At 34.5% G+C, this 18,763-nt stretch overlaps 1 protein-coding gene across 5 annotated transcripts in view; it reads left to right on the plus strand.

Moving 5' to 3' along the window:
- LOC132098807 (cadherin-like and PC-esterase domain-containing protein 1) overlaps positions 1-18,763 on the plus strand; it is a 48,046-nt gene that overhangs the window by 26,509 nt on the left and 2,774 nt on the right. The window contains exons 15-20 of one of the 5 annotated variants that reach the window (XR_009422976.1): positions 12,534-12,654; positions 13,626-13,762; positions 16,619-16,839; positions 18,028-18,129; positions 18,328-18,415; positions 18,510-18,684. Coding sequence is in view for 4 of the 5 variants with exons in the window: in XM_059505015.1 (XP_059360998.1) it covers positions 12,534-12,654; positions 13,626-13,762; positions 16,619-16,839; positions 18,028-18,129; positions 18,328-18,415; positions 18,538-18,684 (816 nt within the window). In the remaining variant the exon portion in view is untranslated. The remainder of the gene's footprint in view (positions 1-12,533; positions 12,655-13,625; positions 13,763-16,618; positions 16,840-18,027; positions 18,130-18,327; positions 18,416-18,509; positions 18,685-18,763) is intronic. The other 4 variants (XM_059505017.1, XM_059505018.1, XM_059505015.1 and 1 more) reach the window with 4 other exon arrangements.

An 18,763-nucleotide genomic window follows, 5' to 3' on the forward strand; every position in this document is an offset into this window, starting at 1 on the left:
ACCCAACATTTTTGGTGGTGATGTCAGTTTGCTCAGTTTTATGGCGCGCGCGTGTGTGTGTGTGTGTGTGTGTGTGTGTATTTGAATGCATTGTTACATTTACCATAAATGCATTACCTTTAAAATAATGATTATAAAAAACACGGGACTTTTTATCCAATAAAACTTAATTGTGTTGGCTGTAAAATAGACACACACAAAAGTTGATTACACACTTTGTTGAACTTTATGACTTGACACAAAAGAATATATTTAAAATAATTTTTCAGCTGTTTTGTCTGTATAATGTGAAAGCGTCATCGTTATCTGTTCAAAACACTGCAACATTTTTCTAAATATCTCCTTTTGTGTTGCATGAATTATATTCAAGTAAATTATGACAGAATTAGAATTTTTACATGAATCATCTCTTTAAGTGACTGGTTGGCTTTAAAGCTTTCAGAGCACACAGTTCCTCTGTCTCTTTTCAGCTCTGTGATGACATCTAGCTTGTGATGGAATGGATTCGAAGTAGGAAGCATTTTTCTTTTCCTCAGCAGAAGCCACAGTGTGGTTTTAGAGATCTGGCGCTTTTCCCCCGCGCATGATGGGTGTTTTTCAAGCCTGGAGGTGACATTCAGACATAACGGAGATTGGTTGATTTATATGTAGATATTTTATTTAGGGAAATTTCCCAAAACTCAGTTGTAGCATAATCTGAAGTAAACACTTTCGTTTTCCATTTTTGTATTTCTAACTCGAGCTAAAAATCAGAGGGTGGTCTTGAGGGAAAACAATGCAAGATTCTTTAATTCTTTCCAACTGCATCTGCACATCTTTTTACACCACAAGCCTTCTTGGCTTCTAAGGAGCAGTTCACACAAGCTTTTAAACTGCTGGATCGAGAACAGTGAAACAATGCATGGGTCTCAACTTAACTTGACTCGGCCTCATATAAACGCATTTTGCTCATGCCAATGACGATATCCATATTCTGACTCGCAGAACATTTCTCTGTCCATCCTTAGGCAGATTAGTGTGAAAAACATTAGCGCAGAAAGGACAGGGGAGGCAAGGTGGCAGTGCAAAGGTATTCTTTTGAAGCTGCGGTATGTAGTCATCCATGTCTGCCATCTGCCCTTCCTCTCAACACACTCTCTGTTTGCCATTAGAACCCTCAGTATCCATCAAAAGCTCTGCAGAGACGAGCAATCACCACTTTTTAAACTCTCTGATGCCAAAGCAATTAGATTAGCGTATGTGATTGGATCAGTAAAGGAAAATTCACTCAAAAAGTGGAAATCATTTACTTGCACTGAAGAATTTCAAACCAAATACAAAAAAATGCTGCTTTTTTTTTCTCCATACAGTGAATATCAATGGGGTCCAATGTTGTTTGACAAGATATTTTCAAAAGACTTGAAAAAACCTGTACAAGTGGCATGGACCACCTTAAGGATACATCTGTGGTGCTTTTGCATCTATATTTGAAGCCTTAAAGCTTTGAAAGATCTATTCCTTAAAATATACCTCAGCTGCTCTGGGATGGTGGATTGTTACTTAATTTTCTCCATTCTGAAGCAGTTAAATTTGATTCTGTCTCTCCATTGTTCTTTCTATGGCTATTGAGGGTTTTCGTCTGGTGTTGTCGTTAGTCAACTGACCCCGGCTCCTAAAGCCCTCTCCAGCAGAGAAGTGTACCGCAGCATGTTTGACACATTTGTCTGTGTGTGGAGTCTGGATTTATGGAATATGGAGCTGGTAATTAGGAGAAGGGGCATATCCTGTGTCACCCCTGGCACTGTTAATGTATAGAAGAGGTGATTTTAAAATGGTGTGACCTCTTAAGTCCTGTATGCCTTATAAAACCAATGAAGTGCTAAAGATGTAATGGAGTTGGACAATCTGATTTTTTTCTGATTTGTCTGACCTCAACCAAATGACAAAGAGAAAACCAGTAGAAAGTTTGAAAGTCGTTTACTCAGTGCATTTTATAACATCCAAGTGAAGGATAAAACACCAACATGTCAGGAAAAAAAATAAAATATAAACAACAAAATGAGTGTAAGATGTTAAAATTGGGTGTTTTTGGTAGAAAACATAGTCTAAATCAAAGAAGTATTCAAGTATTCTAAATCAGTAGTCGAACATACTGAATAAATTGGATAAAAAAATGTGTATTATAATAATATACACTGTTGTTCAAAAGTTTGGTGTCAGTAAGATGTTTTAATGTTCTTTAATGATGTCTCTTATGCTCACCAATGCTGCATTTATTTAATCACAAAATATAATAAAAAAACTTAATATTGTAAAAACGATTACAATTTAAAATAACTGTTTTAGTATATTTTAAAATGTAATTTTATTCATGTGATTACAGCTGAGTTTTCAACATCATTGCTCCCAGTGTCACACGACCCTTCAGAAATAATTCTAATATGTTGATTTCATGCTCAAAATCATTTATTATTATTCATTTATTTTATGTGGAAACCATGATACATTTTTGTTTTCAGGATTCTTTGGTGAATAGAAAATTTTAAAGAACAGAATATATATATATATATATATATATATATATATATGTATATATATATGTATATATATATATATATATGTATATGTGTGTGTGTGTGTATGATTTTTTTAAAATGTATTTTCAACCTTTGGCCAATTTAATATTGCTGCTGATTCATAATAATAATTTCTTACTCACCATAAAATTTTTAACTATTGCAAATCGTATAATTTATAAAAAATCCACAAATGATATGATTTATATTCAAAATAATTAAAATGTATTTATTTAAATATACATTTAAATGTATTTTATTATGTATTGACAGACTCTATATCTTGACAAGCTTTAAGAAAAAAAAGAAAAAACAACAACTGCAAACTGAATTGTCAGTATGTGAATCTGTTGCTTCAGTCCATTTAACTAACTCCCAAAAACCACCTGGACTCTTTCCCTACCAAGTGCTCTATCATTTGTTCTCGTTTCATGTTTTTCTCTCATCTCTTCCCCCTCCACTTCAGTGGGTCAGCGAGAGTACCATGATGGTCAGAGCTGGATGTCTGTAAACTGGGCAGGGGGTTAAGGACCACCAGCACCCCCTACCAAAACACCAAACACAGGCTCCATTCACCCTGCTGGGCTTTGAAGTATTCTCAAGTGTCTCTGTATTGTCAGGCTTAAACGGAATGTTGCCTGATTGTTGGGGCAATTTGATTTTAAATTAGTTGAAGATGACACAGGCAGGATGGCAGGTATGCGAACAGTTATTACACCTGCCCACGAAGGCTCGTATCGATGTATTGACTCACATACACGCATGTTCCTCTGTCTTCCTGTGTGAATCCCTGCTTTCATCTTGTAGTGAAAACTACACACCAAAGACAATTGTGAAGATGGCACTATTCTAATGATGCCTGTGAACATGAAAATGCAAAAAAAAACAAAGGACAGTCAAAACTGATCTTAATACCAGCTGTAAAGAGACTCGGAGAACGGTTAATGAGGCTTCTTTGTAATGTGCTTGTATTGTTATACTTGACCAACATGTTTCTGACATATTCTGACATAGTCTCAAATAGCTTCAAAACTGAAAAAACTTATCAAGAGATAATGTCTCACTTATAAAAATGTACCATGCTAGCTATGATTTCTGCCAGTTACAATAAAATTAACCAAGATTTACATGAATTATGTTGATAACAGTGGTCGTTGTTTTAAAGTAACAATGATTGTATGAACTCTTTGTCTAAAACTATGGCTGCTGATGTTTTTGAAGGTTAAATTTTTATTTTTAGATATATTTTTCCATAACACTTTTATTCAGTTGTTTTTGTTTTATTTGTTTTGTTTATTTAAGGACTTTTTCACTGAATATCCTATTTAACAATTAATTTTTTTTTTCAAAAGCAGATTGTTATCATTTTATATCTAACCATTCTCAATCTTTGCTTCAGTTATAAAGGTGTATTCATATAGTTCAAAAACACCAGACTAGCTATGGGCAATTAGATTAGTTTAAATTTGATTTGATTCAATTTATTTTTACTTGCTTTAGATGAATAAAGTCCCTCTATTTATGCCATTTTAAATAACTGCTGATTCTTTGCAGCCTAATCTTTTGGAAGTGAAAATATAATGAATTTACTTTCACTGCGTATGACACAGTATCTGAAATCACCCCCTGTTCTCTCATTTACTATTCCCTGCATTAGCCCAATAATACAGTTCATTTGAAGGAGTAAATGAAAACACGTGAGCGAATTCGGACACTGAGTGCACCTGAAGGACTGCCGCTTTTGCATAGTTTTAATTTATACCTGTATGTTATTACGCCGTACGTGGATGATTCAGCCGTGGGCGACATCTTCTGGCAAGACGCGGCAATTCATTTGGTGTGCGACTTTCACAGTGAATTTGGGGTATTCTGTAGCCATGGAGCATATATCAGTTGTATACTCATTATTGTTGTGCATTGTGTGATTGAATGAGTGTGCTCGATTATCTCAAATAAGGTTTCAATCACCAGTAAAAAATGGCTGTCCCCTCGAATAGTGCCCCATTTAAGGTTATAGATGGTGATTTCGAACACGGAGCATCTTCTTGGCATGATGTTGACTACACAAGCTACTGACGACTCGTTCAGGCTGGTCAGTTATCTATCGTGCACTTTCAGCTTTACAACTTTGCAGATTGTTTACTTTCATGCAGTGTGTAATGTAGCTGAATGTGAAAGGCAGTATTCGAAATCGCATAATAGGTGCACTTCATCATACTGTAATTTGTTTTACAATTTTTGAAAAAAAATTGTTTCATGGAATTAAACTGGCTTACAAACACTTGTTATCCAGTACTTTTTTGTACTAATTTTGCTATTCCTTTATCCTTCAGTTTTCCTACTGCATTATTTGACTAGAGTTTCAATCAGGTGATGACCGACGGTTTTGATTGGGATGATTGATGGAGGTGGATGTAAGGAGAGAGACAGGCGAGACCTCTTGAACCCACCCACACCTTTCATCTCTCTCTTTCCCTCTCACACACTTTTTTTCCACTTTCTCCATCTCAAGCACTCACACTGGGTTTTGGGTCATTTTTTTGCTCCATCAGGATCCGGGGTGGAATTAAAGAGATTATGTAGCAGTCCATATGTGCGCGTGATCGGAAGCTCTGCTTTTGAAGTCTGTCAGATCTGGGATTAAACTCTTACAGGAGTGTCTGGGTCAGAGCGGGCCACAGTGAAAGTGAAGTGACGTTACATTCAGCCAAGTATGGTGACCCATACTCAGAATTTGTGTTCTGCATTTAACCCATCCGAAATGCACACACACAGAGCAGTGAACACAGTGTTTGAGTACTAGAGGACCAGGAATAAATCAGAGAACAAGCCTCCTCTCTGTTTGGCGATTGTACATCTTATCGCTGAGTTAAGGAGACTCAACACCTATTTTGCATTTCCAGCTTTGTCCGTTCACCCTCTTTTTTTGCTGTTCACCTGTGTAACCTTGAGGGGAATTTACTTCAGATTTTCACTAAAAAATCAATTTGACACCAGTAAGGTAAAAGTAATTGCAAAAGTGTGTCTAAAAAGTGAAGTTAGCTTTTTTTTCATTTACTTGCAGATGCCTCTGAATTTTTTTATTACCTAATGCAATGGCGTTCACACGTTTAAGTGTTTTTCTGTTGGACATAAAATTATATATTTTGAAGAATGTGAGTAACCAAACAGTAGCTGGTATTTATGGAAAAATACTGTTTGGTTACACACATTCTTCAAAATATCATCTTTTGTCAAGAAATTCATACAGGTTTGAAACAACTTGAGCGTGAGTAAATTATGGCAGAATTAAAATTTTTGGGTGAACTGTCCCTGTCAAGGCAAGATGGGGTTTAGAACGGGTTTAGGGCCTGAGAAACAACCCCCATGGATCCTTGTTAAGAAATGTGAGCTCATGTGGTAAATCTTGGACCTGACTGCTGGTTTTCATTGAACAGTTCTGGCCACAGCCCACTTTTTCTTTGTACCTAATCACTTGTTCAAGAGAATTGAAAAAAATATATCTGTTCTGTTCTTAATCAGTCCCTGTTAAGGGGGAGAAATCCAGCTAAATGCTGTTTTCCAGTCTCACTCATAAGCCGACTACTTCCTGCTCTGCCTTGTGCTTTTGTGGTCCAGCCAGTGTACCAATTATTTCACAATAACAAAACCACTGGCAGTCCGCTATTAGTGCGGTCAGTAGGCTTTATTATGCTTGAGTCAGTCTGTGTCCTCTTTCATAGATTATACAGTGTGGACCTTAAATTGGATTGTTGTTTTTTTGTCTTTTCATATCAATTTGATCATTTGTGTACTTTTTTATTTTATATTTACTATATATATTCATTAATCATATAAGTGACAGTAAATACATTTGTAATATAAAAAAAATATTTATTTTTTCAAATAAAATAATACATTTCTATCCATCAAAGGATCCTAAAAATGTGTGCATATTATGAATGAATTCTGAAGGATCATGTGACACTGAACACTGGAGTTAATGGTGGCTGAAAATTCAGCTTTGCATTACAGGAATAAAATAAATTTTAAAATCTATTCAGACAGAAAATGGTTATTTTAAAGTGTAATAATATTTCAAAATGTTTACTGAATTTTTGATCAAATAAATTCAGCCTTGGTGTGAGCATAAGAAACATCTTTCAAAAAATCTTACTGACCCCAAACTGCAGTAGTGCATATGCATATAGTTATTTTTGTATATATTGTGTATTTATTTATATGCATAATAACATGCACAGATGCATCCATAGAAAACCCTGCCATTGAGATGAATGAGAATGCTAAATAAATACTATTTTCAGTTATTGCAGACCTTTCTGCTCCTGTCAGTAAAAGAAAGATCTGCTTTGGCAGTGATTCATTCTGACCAAGGTAAAGATGCAGCATTTTTGACCTTAGTCCAATTTGTCTTCGATGACTGGAAATTTCCCGCCGTTAAATCTCACACTTACGTTCCTGAATATCGTCTGTTTTAGTTTTTCAGCTCTCTTACCGAGAGACAGATTGGTGAAGTAAGAGCAGCTGTGAGTGTGCGTCTGTGTCCAACTGCCTCCTACTCCTAACAGGACAGAAAGATCTCTTGATTAAAGGCAAGCTGTGTGCTTTTGACTTTATTTAATGCCTGTGTGGAGTGGGAACGGGGTCCGTGAGTTTGTGTTGCAGGTGGTACAGGGCTGTGTAATATTACAGAGGAAGTTACTCACTGTAATTAGTAAATGCTTACAGTTTGTCCGAGAAAGAGGAAAAGATAGTAAGAGAGAAACCGAAGAGACAGCTAACTTATAAATAGCCCCACCCGGGCAGTTGAAATGGAGACAGTTATAAGGATTTCATTTTACAAAGTGTTATGACTCAGCATATTTAATTAATAAAATTACTTAAGCTGATTAAAGTAATTGCAAAAAATAATTATAAATATATGAATATAATAAAACTTTAAATATATTATTTGTATTATATACATGATAATTATTACAATAATAACAATATATGAATATAACATTTTTATATTAATATAACATTTTTAAACATTTGGAAAAAGTATTTTAATCACATACAAAATAAATTATTAGTTTGATAATTTTTTATAGAATGTAAACAATAATAACAACAGAAAATGTAAAATAAATAAATAAATTACTGAAGCTGATTAAATAAAATGAGGTTAAATCACTTTATTTTGAATTGATAAAATATAAAACATAAAATAAGATGGATATATATGCAAAGCATTTGTTTTTTCCCCATTTTTTTATTTTTTTTTGGTTTCATTTGTGTAGTACTATTGTGATTAATTTAAATAGAATATAATTAATAAAAACAAAACAAATTAAATGTGTGTGTGTGTGTATGCATGTATGTATGTGATATATATATATATATATATATATATATATATATATATATAATAAATATTATTATTATTATGTTTATTATATATATATTTTTTTGCCAGTTTCTCTGCAGTCAGTTATGACTGACAGAGAAAGGAAATAAATTCTGAATTTTACTATCTTCTCATTGCATCCTTGTGTTCTATCTTCTGTAGATGATGGATGTTTATTTTGATTGCTCAGATCCTTTAATAGAGCTTGACTCGACACCGGATTCCATCTGTCATCTTCCATTAAGACTCAAATGGTCTTCGACAGCTTTAGTTCTGACAAATTTAAGTAAAAAAAAAAAAAATGTGATGACAGTGTTCAAACAGGTGAACCCCAAACCTCGTCAGCTTTGATCTGACCCCCTCAGAACAGATGCTGATGCAATCAGAGGTCATAAACCCATGAACCCCTCCTGCCCTACAGTTCAACCTGGCCTGGAATGCATTTACAGTCAGCATATCCAATAATCATTCAGAAGACCATTGCAAATATCAGTAATAAGATGTTTGTGTGTTTACTCATGTGGTTTGTATTAGTGGGATCTACTGATCTCATATCAGATACAGACTTACAGTGTTCATTAATAGCAGTGGCATTTTTTATCTCATTTATTTATTTGTTTGTATGAATTTAATTATTTAACAGAATTTTAAAACATTAAAATAGGTTACTTGAAATAAAATAAACATCAACTGTAATAAAATTAAATAAAATTTGCATAGTATGCACTTTACACATAATGTATTGCATACTGCATACGTTATACCACTACCGAAATTCTCTATATTTGTGAATTGAATGCAAAAATAAGGAAATTAGCAGACTGACTTCTGTGGATTTGAGTTAGATCCTCCTGTATTTTTATGTTGCCTCAGCTTTATCTGCTCACTTCCATAAGTGTGTGCTTGTTTAGTTTATAGCTGGCAGTAGTTCTGCATTCAGCTCTAATAGAGATCTTCTGCATGAAAACATTCCAGATGTGGAGTAACGCTCCTCTTCAGATAACCTGACCTTATAAGAGCATGTCTATACTGTTTTTCAAAAGCTATATGAGCTGTTTGGCTTGGGCCTGCTACAGATGATTGCATCCATGTGTGTGTGTTCGTGTATGTTTATCTGCATAGTTATGTTTGGAGACATAGAACTTAAAGCAGAACCTGAGACAGTTTGACAAACAGTCATATATACTATGAATATGAAGTAGAAACCACTTCTGGCTGCTGCTTAGTGAATGATTCAGTGACTTGTCCATGGTTCCTCTCTGTTTATCTAAAGGAGACAAGGAAATAATTGTTACACTGTAAACAATGGTAATGTGATAAATTAAGGAACCTTTCTCGACTTGATCTAACACATAAAAATGGCTATATTAGGCCCTGAACAACAATGTTGTGAGGACCCTTTTGGAATTGCATATTTTTATTTTTTTATTTTATTTTATTATCTGATGTGTAAAATTGTATTAATAGAGTAAAATTATCTGTTGTCCTTTGTTGGAATTGCATAAAATAAATGAAATTATGGAGAATTTAAAATTGATATGAATATTCATAAACAGTCTTTAAATGCGCTCAACATTTTCTAAGTCTCTTTGTTGGCTGGACGTCCCACACTGATATGTAATAAAACATTTGTCAAATCAAGTTCCCATCTGACAAAATTTCTTTGTTTCTTCACCTTATTTTCAGACCAAGAAAAGGTAATATTTGAGGAGAGCTTTTAAAAATAGACTCTTTTCATTACAAAGATTCACAAAAATAAATGTAAAAAAAAAAAAAATATATATATATATATATATATATATATATATATATATATATATATATATATATATATATATATATATATATATATATATATATATATATATATATATATATATATATATATATATATATATATATATATATATATATATTATTATTATTATTTTTTTTTTTTTTTTCAAGATGTCATTTCCAAGGAAGCTCGTCTCCACCACTGAATAAAATTTTTACAAATGAAGGTAATTGCGAATTTTTACCTCTCAATTCTTTTTTCTCACAATTTCAAGTTTACATCTCAATTATTTTTTCTCACAATAGAGTGAGACAAACTCACAAATCTGACATTTTTCTCTGAATTGAAATATAAACATTACGTTTTATGAAGAAAAAAAGTATATTTTCTTACAAATGCAAATTAATTGCAATTCTGAGAAAAAAGTCATAATTGTAAAAAGTTGCAATTAACTTATTTTTTATTCAGTCTAACGAATCATCAATTTAATCTTCTAATGAATAGAATGGCAAAAAAAAGCTGAAATATATTTATACAATTCATCATAACAGTTGATGATGTTCCCTTATCTTAACTTTTGTATATTTTTGCTGTAAAAGTTTCATTTTAACTAGCATTTGCTTAACTTGATACCGCTGGAATGGTTTTACATGTTTGATGAAAGCTGATAATCTCCTGCTTGTACACTTTTATGTCTTTCATTGCACTACAGCTGAGGGCTTTGTCTCCAATGGCGGCTTATTAAAAGAACCCTCTTAAGTATGTGTCCTTCCTCTCAGAGGGCTTAAGACTCTCTCTCGAAACAAACTTTTAAAGATAAAAGCTACGCGGAGGGTTCTCGTGGAATCTGAAGGGGTTTGTGAGAGCTGGTACTAAAGCAGGGACCTCCGAGAGCACGGTCTGATGTACCACAATAATCCTGGCTTTTCTAGCAGCATGGGTCCACTTTGATCAGTGGAGATTTCACTGCCTTTGCTGTTGGTCTCTGACCCCTGTAACTAACACGACGTGGCTCGGCAAGCTTTCAGAACTTAAATATTCACACACACTCTGAAAACGCACTCATACAGTGGAAAACCGTCTTGCAAAAAGAGTGTGTAAGCTGTCTCACTGTATTTTTAGAATGTGTGTTTATATACACTACTGATCAAAAATTTGGAATAAGCAATATTTTTATTTAACATAATATTTATTATAATGTTGTTGAAAGAAGTCTTTATGCTTACCAATGTGACATTTTTCATTAAAAATATGGTAAAAACAGTAGTATCGTCAAATGTTATCATTTTTAATTTAAAGGAATTGTTTTCTAATTGAATACATTTTAATTTGTATTTTATTGGCAATAACGGCATTTATTCATCAAATAATCCTGGAAAAATCTGTTTACAACATTAATAATAATAATAATAATTAGCATTATTAAGATGAATACATATTACAATTAATACATTTAAAAATTATTACATTATTATTATAGTAGAACAGTTTTTTTATTGTATTGTGTTTACTGTAATTTTCAAATCAAATGAATGCCGCCTTGGTAAGCATATTCATATATATATATATATATATATATATATATAAATATGATATGAATGTATGTCAATATTGAATAGTGTAATCTTCAGCATACCTCAAAATCATATATTCAGTTTTTAACTGTTCATTAGAATTTTGTGACATTTAAATGTACTTGCTGCGTTTAAATTCAGTTTTAGTCTTTCATCAATACAAGAATATGAATAATCCTAACATCCTTGAATTTATGCTATCATTTATGTCTGTAACATAAATGGTATCATAAATCATAGTATAGTAAATGGTAAATTAATTGCCCACAAATCATTTCACAGAACCTGTTAAATTACTTAAGTGAATCAATAAATACTGTCAAATTTCAATTGTTTTCTATTCTATTCCCCAGTCTCTCATGTCCTCTCATTTGTACATGTTTTATGAAATCCTCATTTAACCAGATGTTGTTGATTCATTATTCTCTGGTGATATTGAGGCAGAAGGATGTACTGTAATTGTACTTTTTTTCCATCGTTTTCTTCTCCATGGAATGGAAAAATGACAGATGAGAGAGATGAAATTAAGGGGCTCTGTTCTTTCATGTTTCTTTGCCCTCTGTGTGAATTAATTATATGTATTTTTTTTTTCTGGAGGTATGCTAACTTTTCACTTGCTCCGATGCTCAAAGTGCTAGGTGGTTTCCGCCAGGCTCGGACTAACCTTCTGATTTATGCCGGCCTGCTCAGAATCAAAAGCCTGCTTGTGTTTGCGCACACACACTGTGTGCAGATACAACTAGAAAATCCCTGTTAAGTTGTCTTGTGGCACTTTGTCGAGAACAGCAGCGGGAACTTGGGGAATGTTACGTGACTTTGAGAAGCCTCTGTGCAAAGTGCTAAGGAAGGGGGTAAATGAAAAAATGAACGAAGAGCCGTTCTTCTGAAGTGGAGCCAGACTCGATGGCTCCCGTGAGGCACCTCAGGGGTCAGCGGAGCAAGCTCGATGTTGTCATTTAGCCTGTTGGGTTTGTTTAAACCTTGACCCCTAACAAGGAGCAAGGCCGTCGGACAGCGAGCCTGCGTTAATTTGTCTGTGAGGAACCTTGCGTCCATGACCACATGAAAGCGAAGGAGGTGAAAAAACTTTGAAAAGACTCTATCTTTATTTGTCAAAAACTATTTTATTTTCTTGAGTGCTTACATTTTTAACACAAGAGTGCGACCCATGTCTCAAAAAAAGTCTTTCTGGACTCAAAGCTCATGTGTTTCTCTTTTCTGTTCTTATTGTATCTGAGCAGGACTGTGACCTGGTGGTCAGAGCAGATCAGCCCTGCGGTTTGGAGCTCATTCCAGGTACGAGATCTTCAGAAGAGGCCCAGGCCTCACCTCGGCCTTGCCTCTCAGGAGATGAACCTGGTAGGTTTCTTCCAGGTTTTGATCATGGGCTTGTAATAAATTATCTGGAATTTGAATCTGAAACTTGCTGTAAGATTTACAATCGCATTCTTTTTTGCATGCAAGGTAGTAAGTCAAACCGATTGTTACATATTTTTTGTTTTGTGGACAGATGATACATTTTCCACATATTGTTCCTCCTGGATGAAAGATGATGATGGCCCTAAAACCATATATTTCATTTGCAAAGTCATGTGTTTGGCTATATTAGCATGAGATTCTCGGTTTATTAGCCGCTCCACTAGAGGATGGGAAAGGTTTGCTAGTGAACTCCAGAGTTTGGTAATTTATGTGTCTGCTTTTACAGTGTGATAATGTACTGATTCATTGCCTGAGTTGAATCATTGCTCAATTATAAGGTTAGGACCTCCATGCTGACTTTATGGCTGAATCTAATCACTTCATACAGGTTTCTGAGTGAGTTGTTTCTCTGCAGGTTTCAGTTCTGTGAGTGTGTGTTTCTGCTGTTTTGATTTAAAACCATCACGTTAAGGTTCAGAGGACGGTTCAGTCAGTGCTATAAAAGTAAAAAGGTCGTCCTCAGCAGGGTAGTACATCAGAGTCAGTGGCAATCTACTTTAATTAACTGTTTACACTGTTTGTGTGTCTATCAGTGTGTGTGAGAGAAAAGATCCAATGAAAAAGAACAGATTAAAGGCAAAAATATGTATATATGCCACAAATAGAATATTATGCCATGTAGGAGACTGTCTGAAAATGGCACAATTATGTAATCATCTCTAGCTGGAGTTTCCCACCTGATTCAACTTTTTATGCTTAAATTTTGACATGCAGCTGTATAAGACTTCATTACTTCTCAGAGATTCACTCCACTATGAATCACCTGTGAATGCTGTAATTTGAGTAGATCCTGTCATGGAAATTTAGTATAATGCACTATAAAGACACAAAATATTTGCTGTCTCTGTCAGGTCGATGGGTCGTCCCATGCCTGAGCTGTTCAGACAACAGGACTTGCGATTGGAGAGAGGTTGCCTGGCAGCCCGACAGCTGTTATCACCCCTTGCTGGGCCAACCTCAGTTGCAAACCTGCATGATGTGCCGGAAGGTGAGGAACCAGGAACCCAAAAATACTTTAAAAATGATATCAGTATCAGTGGGTGCTTGGTTACCATGTATTGTCAGAAAGAGGGTATAAAAGCTGTCACTGGGACTGTATCCTTTCAAAAGTTATACTTTTGTACCTTATTTATTTCTAAGGGGTGCATATTAGTACCTCAAAGGTACATATTAGTGCCTAAATGGTACATATTGAAAAGGTGCTGCCCCAGAGACTGCAGGAGCTTTTGTACCTATATTTTTCTGAGTGTATGCATCATCATCTTATGACTTAAATGGCATAATACACATTTTACCATAGTAACTTTAATAAACGTTTTATGTAATGCTTAACAGATCATAACTGTTAAACAAAACTAAAAAAATTAAGTGTCAGTCACATTTTAGTTTATTTATTTATTTAAAATAATTCCCCCAGTCTCTCCAAAATACATAAAAAATGCAATAAAATTGTGAAATATTACTACAATGTTTTATCTATTTGAAGATATTTTAGAAAGTAGCTTATACCTGTGTTTACTCTAGTCTTCGGTGTGATACGATCTTTCAGAAACCATTCTAATAATGATTCTTGTATTCTAATGATTTTTTCTTATTATCAATGTTGAAAACAGTGCTGGTGCTTAATAATTTTTGGGGGATTGTGATCAATTTTTGTCAAGATTCTTTGAGTAGAAAGATTTTATCGTTTTTAAAAGCATTTTTTTAAATAAAAATCTTTTGTAATGTTATAGATGTATTTACTGACATTTTTGACAATTGAATGCATCCTTGCCCTAATAAAAATATGAATTTCTTAAAAAACAAAATAATAATAAATCTTACTGACCCCAAACTTTTAAACGGTAGTGTAAATACTTTTTGAGGCCACTATATATTTATTTAAATGTTCAATATTTTAATTAATCATTAATGGAAGTTATTATAAAGTGTTTCCAGCAGTCATTTTTTCCTGGATTTGATGTAAAAATACATTTCGTCAGCTCTTCTGTATGCAGCTGACAGCTTTGCCATATGTGTGTGTATACAGTACTGAGGAATAAATTAAAGGCAGGCACATCAAATAGCAAATGAGCAGCTGTTTATCAGAGATTAACAGCAGGTGCTGAGCTTCATCTACAGCTGAGCTCACAGTAGCTGCATGATTCAATTACACTGCTGCTTTTATATGTAAACATAGGTATAGTGTAAATTCCTTAGGAAAGAATGGGGGAAAGGTTCTGGAGAAGAAAACCTGTACTCTCCTGTGTTTGGTGTCAGATTGTATTTTATTGTAATTCTTTTCTTGATGTGTGATCTGCACACCTCCTGTGTTTTGGGTTGTTTTTTAAATTATTGCTTAAAACCCAGCAGGGGTTTTCAAAGCTGTGTGCCAAACCTACAGTCTGTTCCTGTTTCAAACGCTCCCTCAGCGCTCATCCTCACAGCATGACTCTTTCCACCCCGTCTCGATTTAAGACTCGCAAGATCAGATCTGACACAAACAAATGGCCACATTACACAAGGGCCCGAGCTCTCGCTATAGACAAACCACAGCCCTCTGACTGCGAGCCCATCCAACAGGAAAAGAAGAACTCTTCAGGAAAGATTGTTTCAAATAAAAGAGCTTTAGATTGTCAAGGTTTAGAGTTATATGAATGAGTTCGTTTCATGTTAAATCCATTTTTGCAGTCTGGAGACAGCCTTAAGTATTGTATGGAGTTCACATTATCTTCCCAAACTTGTATACTGTTACATTTCCTGTACAAAACACATTTTTAAAGAATTGTTGTACAGCTATTGACATAAAATGAGAGTTGAACAAGGATAAAAAATAAATAAATGAATATATATTTTTGGAACTTCAGATTTGGAGCAACTCCTGACTTCTTGTTGAAAATATGTGTCCTTAATTTTGTGAGCATGTCTGTAGACCACAGTGTCAGCCAATGCATGCTCTCTGAGATCTTGTGATTCAGACTGGCATTCCTGCCAGCTTCACTGCCAAAAGCGCACACACACTCTTGTAAAGTGCTTCATGGCAACTGTGATCTGAAAAGGCCATATTGTATCTTTCGCCCTTATAATGACACAATTGTTATTTCATTACTTCATGTTTGTGTTATCTGTAGTCTGTCCAGATTTAAAAATCTACATACATATGCTGTATGTAGTACCACATCCATTATATAATATTTTACATTCTTGTTGTTTTTTTATTTGTAAGATTTATGACAGAATTATACTATAAATATGCAGTATTCATAATAAAAGTGCTTGTAATTCACAATGAAGTTCTATTTGTTAACATTAGTTAACTGCATAAGTTCACATGAACTGACAATGAAAAATATATTTTATGTATTAATCTATTTATTATCCTTAATATCAATTTTAACATTTACAAATACATTATTAAAATCAAAAGTTGTATCTAATATTAATATTATTTATTGGACTTGAACATGAACTAACAATGAATATAAGTTAATAATATGGACAGCTGTTTAAAATGATACACAGATGCATGAGATGAAGACTAAAATCAGTGGCCTAGAAAAAGCAATTTCATTTTATGCAATAGTAGGTCTTTTATGGTGGTGGCCACACTGGGGTCACATGACCAGCTGAATAATAAATTGATATTTTGTTTAAAAAAAAATTGTTTGATATCATGTACCGTTCAAGAACATGAATAAAATCTAGTAAAACACATAGACTGTGTCTTTTAAATTAATGATTGTGCCTTTTGTACATATAATTCTGGACTTGACAATAATGGGTTTAAGAAACCAGTCCAGGACTTGGTTTAACCTGTTTTAGTCTCACAACATCTAACATACTGTACACGCATGTTTTCCCTCAGGTCCTGTTTATCGGCGACTCCACCAATCGAGGGATGATGTACTACCTGATGGAGAGGGTTAACACTACTCTGGAGGACTGGGACAAGGCCCACAACACCATCGTCTACCACAACCTGAATCAGGGCAGAACTTTTGCCAGCTATTCCTACTACCCACAATTCTGGCTGCCGAAGGCCCAGAGACCCACTTTCCAAAGAGCTCTGCAGCAGCTTCTAGAAAGGTCTGTGTATGTGCATGTTGGATGATGTTTGTCTCCATGTGGCTGTTGATTACACCCATTAAGCTGTGAATGTGCGGGTTTGGTGTCGGTCTAAAGTGGCAAAGGCCTTGTTAACACACTGAATGACTCTGGCAGCATGCTTGATGGTGGGATGTGGGCTGCATGTGGTTGGGAGGCCGTGTGTCAGATCAGAGTATGTCAGCAGGGATGGTAACCAATGCTGGCTCAGCGCGCCGTTGATCTCACACAGCTACTGATGTGGGCAGAGGGGTAGGATATGCTGTACAGATGTGATTGTGTGTGTGTTTGAGTGTGTTATAGTGTGCATCTGTTGAGGACATGTGTTTGGGGAGCTGCTTGAATGATCTGATGCATTTTGTTTTTGCTAAATTAAATTAAAAAGCTAAGTTGAGCTTTAAGTGTTGAAATATGTATATGCATATATGTTGCTTTGGAAATATGCTTTTATCCAAAGCAACTTACAGTGCATTCAGGCTATCAATTTTTACCTATCATGTGTTCCCGGGGAATCGAACCCGCAACCTTGCACTTGTTAACACAATGCTCTACCACTTAAAAATGGTGCTACCATTTAAACGTTTGAGGTTAGTAAGATCTATTTTTTATTATTATTATTAAAAAAGTATAACATTTATTAACAAGTGATGCATTAAATTGTTCAAAAGTACCAGTAAAGAAATGTATAATCTTTGTTTTAAATAAATGTTGATCTTTTGAACTTCATTCATCAAACAATCATTTAAAACTTCACAAAAAAAAATAAAAAATAGCAGAACAACTTTTTTTCACGATTGATAATAATAACAAATGTTTCTTGATGCTGAAAAATGCTGAAAATTCAGTTTGCCATCACAGGAATGAATTATATTTTAAAATGGAAAAACAGATATTTTAAATCGTAATATGTCTTAGTATTACTTTGTCTCAAATACTTAAGTCTTGGTGAACATAAGAGTCTTCTTTCCAAAACATTACAAAATCCCATACTTATAAAATTAATAAGCAGAGTTTTGTTTGGTTAAACACATTTTGTACAGTAATTTTTGGTAAATATTTCTACTTTACTTGAAATAATTGGTCCGTTTATGCTATGGATTGTTGATTATGTCTTAAGTATGTGCTGTTGATCTTTAACCTCTTCTCTTCTCTTCACTTCCACTGGGACAGGTCACGACCACTGGAGAACTCGCCTCAGACAGTGCTGGTCGCTGGTGGGGTGCAGTGGCTGAACCTGAACCATTTGAGGACCATTAAGCAGGTTTTAGAGAGGTAAACACGTTCCCAAATGCAACACAAAGCCAGCCTGTTCATTATTAGCTTGACTCAACCACATTTTAATGAGCAATGTTCTAATGGCAACGGCTTTTCTTCCTTTTTAAAGTTGCTGGTTTTGTTTAATGTAGTTTGTTAAGAATCTTTCTAAGTGGCTTTGTATGTTTAACATAATTTCTTTAACTTATCTTCAAGGGAGGGTCTTGAGAAAATCATGGTGGTGGTGAAGTCTTTAGGAATGGGTTTCCATCTGCCTGTGGATGGTATTCGCTCCCTTCCACTGGTAAGAAACAAAATCTATGGGTCTGGTCTGTTGACCAGATATTCTTCATTTTCACTTTATTCATTTATTTATTGACATCTATAAACTTTGTCAGCCTTTTTGTCTTCTTACATTGGTTCTAGAATGGAGTGCAAGAACTTTATAATGTGAACAATAATATTCTGGAAAGTGCCAAGCATCTTGGATATGAGGTCATTGACACTCTCAGTATCACTATGGGTCGTTATAGGGAGTTCCTGCAAGGACGATGTGCCTGCCATTTCCATGAGGTACAGAGCAAAAAGATACTTGATTCTCATTTATACTGTACAAAATTAACACAGTTATTCACTTATGTACTTTTGCTAA

Source organism: Carassius carassius, chromosome 22 (genome assembly GCF_963082965.1).
Source record: "Carassius carassius chromosome 22, fCarCar2.1, whole genome shotgun sequence".
In the NCBI taxonomy this organism is placed as follows: Eukaryota; Metazoa; Chordata; class Actinopteri; order Cypriniformes; family Cyprinidae; genus Carassius; species Carassius carassius.